Source organism: Rhinatrema bivittatum, chromosome 6 (genome assembly GCF_901001135.1).
Source record: "Rhinatrema bivittatum chromosome 6, aRhiBiv1.1, whole genome shotgun sequence".
Taxonomy (NCBI): Eukaryota; Metazoa; Chordata; class Amphibia; order Gymnophiona; family Rhinatrematidae; genus Rhinatrema; species Rhinatrema bivittatum.
The window spans coordinates 10957548-10961061 of NC_042620.1; the positions used below are offsets into that span (position 1 = coordinate 10957548).

The following is a 3514-nucleotide window of genomic DNA, read 5'->3' on the forward strand; positions in this document are numbered from 1 at the left end:
CACCCGTGACCCCCTCTCCAGCCGGCCCTGCCACTCTCTGGCCACCGCTGTTTGCTTCTGTGACCCTGGCTCCGAGATGCAGCCCGCACCCACCCGAGGGGACTCCCTGCAGGGCGGGCCACAGAGTCCGAAATCTCATTGCAACGCCAGGAGGGCTGAAGTGGGCTTCAGCGGCAGAAGAAGAGACCCCCCCCACCCCAGGGTTTGCTCCAGCTGAGAGGGACCCCCCCCCCCTCCCCCCGTGCAATGTGCCAGGGAAGCCAAATGCCCCCTGGCTTGCGTGCAAGGTGCCAGCTCTGCCCCCCACACTTATTACAGGGGAGCCCCAGCAGCTCGTGACCCCGCGCCTGGACAGGGGGGGGGGGCTCCCAGCTGAGGGTGGACCCTGCCCCCTGCCCGGCGGGTGGCAGCAGCAGCTTTTGTTTGCCGCCCTCCAGCGAAGCGGAATTTAAGGACCCGAGGATCAATATTGCCTTTCCCGGCCCTTTCTGTTTGCAGAGAGTTAAGAGGGCGGAAGATGGGGCCGCAGGCCTCCGCCTCGCCATGGAAACTTTATTAAAGTCCTGATGGAGCCGCGATAAGGGGCGAGGAGCCGGCAGGCGGCGGCCTGACAGGCAGATAGGGACTTTAATTAAGCAGGGAGGAAATTACAGGCGGAGGCCGGGCCCCACTCGTGACAGCTCCCCGGGTTGCCTGGAAACTGCTCCGGCCCCCTCCTGCCTCCCCTCCCCTCCCAGAAAAGTGTAATAATAATAATACTAATAATAATAATAATCCTCCTCATCATGAAACGGGCTGCAGAGAATGAAGCCCCGCCGGCCCCCGCTGCCAGTCAGCCGGGAGCTGAAATGAGACAGAGCTGCGGATCCCACCTCCTGCTCAACATGTACCTGCCAGGTAGAGCCCGGGAGGGAGCCCCATGTGCCCCGCTACCTCCCTCCACCTCTCCCGCTCCACTCAGCACTGCTTTCCCCACCTTTCTTCTCCTCTCCTTCTCCTATTTACACTCCTTCTCCCCTGATCCCCCGGGTCCCCAATCCTCTGATCCCCCGGGTCCCCAATCCTTCCTTCCCCTCTGATCCCCCGGGTCCCCAATCCTTCCTTCCCCTCTGATCTCCCGGGTCCCCAATCCTTCCTTCTCCTCTGATCCCCCGGGTCCCCAATCCTTCCTTCTCCTCTGATCCCCCGGGTCCCCAATCCTCTGATCCCCCGGGTCCCCAATCCTTCCTTCCCCTCTGATCCCCCGGGTCCCCAATCCTTCCTTCCCCTCTGATCTCCCGGGTCCCCAATCCTTCCTTCTCCTCTGATCCCCCGGGTCCCCAATCCTTCCTTCTCCTCTGATCTCCCGGGTCCCCAATCCTTCCTTCCCCTCTGATCCCCCGGGTTCCCAATCCTTCCTTCTCCTCTGATCCCCCGGGTCCCCAATCCTTCCTTCTCCTCTGATCTCCCGGGTCCCCAAACCTTCCTTCCCCTCTGATCTCCCGGGTCCCCAATCCTTCCTTCCCCTCTGATCCCCCGGGTCCCCAATCCTTCCTTCTCCTCTGATCTCCCGGGTCCCCAAACCTTCCTTCCCCTCTGATCCCCCGGGTCCCCAATCCTTCCTTCTCCTCTGATCTCCCGGGTCCCCAATCCTTCCTTCCCCTCTGATCCCCCGGGTCCCCAATCCTCTGATCCCCCGGGTCCCCAATCCTTCCTTCTCCTCTGATCCCCCGGGTCCCCAATCCTTCCTTCTCCTCTGATCTCCCGGGTCCCCAATCCTCTGATCCCCCGGGTCCCCAATCCTTCCTTCTCCTCTGATCTCCCGGGTCCCCAATCCTTCCTTCTCCTCTGATCTCCCGGGTCCCCAATCCTCTGATCCCCCGGGTCCCCCAATCCTTCCTTCTCCTCTGATCTCCCGGGTCCCCAATCCTTCCTTCTCCTCTGATCCCCCGGGTCCCCAATCCTTCCTTCTCCTCTGATCTCCCGGGCCCCCCAATCCTTCCTTCCCCTTCTGATCCCCCGGGTCCCCAATCCTTCCTTCTCCTCTGATCCCCCGGGTCCCCAATCCTTCCTTCCCCTTCTGATCCCCCGGGTCCCCAATCCTTCCTTCTCCTCTGATCCCCCGGGTCCCCAATCCTTCCTTCCCCTTCTGATCCCCCGGGTCCCCAATCCTTCCTTCTCCTCTGATCCCCCGGGTCCCCAATCCTCTGATCCCCCGGGTCCCCAATCCTTCCTTCTCCTCTGATCCCCCGGGTCCCCAATCCTCTGATCCCCCGGGTCCCCAATCCTTCCTTCTCCTCTGATCCCCCGGGTCCCCAATCCTTCCTTCTCCTCTGATCTCCCTTCTCAATCCTTCTTTAATCCTCTGATCTCCCTGTTCTCTATCCTTCCTTTCCCCTGCTCACTCCTTCTCTGCAACTTTCTCTGGCTTTCCCTTTCTCCGGCAGACGATCTCTCCTTATTTGTCCTCCTGCTCTTCCTTACCTCGGCTCCTTTCCTCCTTTTCCTTCTCCTCTCCATCCCTCCTTCTCGCTCTCCCTCCCTCTGGCTCACATCGATCCGATGTTTTCTTCCTATTTAAAGATCGGCTCTCTCGGAAGTCGGATTTCCTTTTTCCTGCACGCGTTTCCTGACTTCAGTATCCAAACCCCCCAAAATATGCTAAGAATAACAATAATCCGCCAGAAGGGAGAGACCAAATAGGAAAGGGAACGAAACATAAAGGAGGGAGGGGGAGGGAGGGGGAATTATCTGCTAAATTCGATTCCAAAGGCGAATTCTCCTCTGCCCGAGCTTTCCTTAAAGCTGGCGATTCTCTTTCCTTGTCCTGCTCGGCGGGGCTTACTGTAATCTTCCTCGTTACTGGCCCTTAATTGTAATTACCAGGCTTACTGTCGAAATATATGAGCAAAGGGTCGCTTTTACGATTTTTCTGGCCTTGGGGCAGATTCTTTTCTAGGTGCCCTGTCATGTAATGATGCCAATGGTCAGTGATTGTCATTGCTATAACGAATATGACTTTTCCCTACTCTTGTATTTCTCTGGTCGGACTCAGATCCAGTCGGCGAGACTTTGCTGAAGGAGGGGAAGTCGCAGCCCTGGGGCTCCATCAGCCCCGGAGCTCAGAAAGGTAAGGTGGGGCAGGAGGGAGGGGGGGAATCATGTGAAACCCCCCCAGAAATCGTCCCACAAAACCGAGGAGAAAATGAAATCCAAGCCTCAGCCTTCCAGTGCCGGGACTTCAGTTTCTGCGGGCGTGCAGGCAGGCATCCGGCTTCTTCTTTAGAAAAAACGAGCAACAAATAACACAATTTGAAACTAAGGTGCAAAACGTCCTTTCCCACCTTCCCCCGCTTTGTTAAAGAAATCCAAGTAATTCCAGGATGCAAAGTGCAGTAAAGGAGAGCGGAGAATAAATCATTTTCCCAACGGCTTACAAGCGGTAAAACTCCGGGATTGCACAGCATTGCCATTTATTTTCCTTCATTTTCTCTTTATTTTCCCGTAGATTCATAACTCCCGCAAATTACTTTTA

At 57.4% G+C, this 3514-nt stretch overlaps 1 protein-coding gene across 1 annotated transcript in view; it reads left to right on the forward strand.

Annotated features, from left to right (window-relative positions):
* Window positions 1-848: 848 nt before the first annotated feature.
* Window positions 849-3514, forward strand: part of FEV (FEV transcription factor, ETS family member) — a 4462-nt gene continuing 1796 nt past the window's right edge. Inside the window, exons 1-2 of the mRNA XM_029605034.1 lie at window positions 849-897; window positions 3035-3109. Coding sequence (XP_029460894.1) covers window positions 849-897; window positions 3035-3109 — 124 coding nt within the window. The remainder of the gene's footprint in view (window positions 898-3034; window positions 3110-3514) is intronic.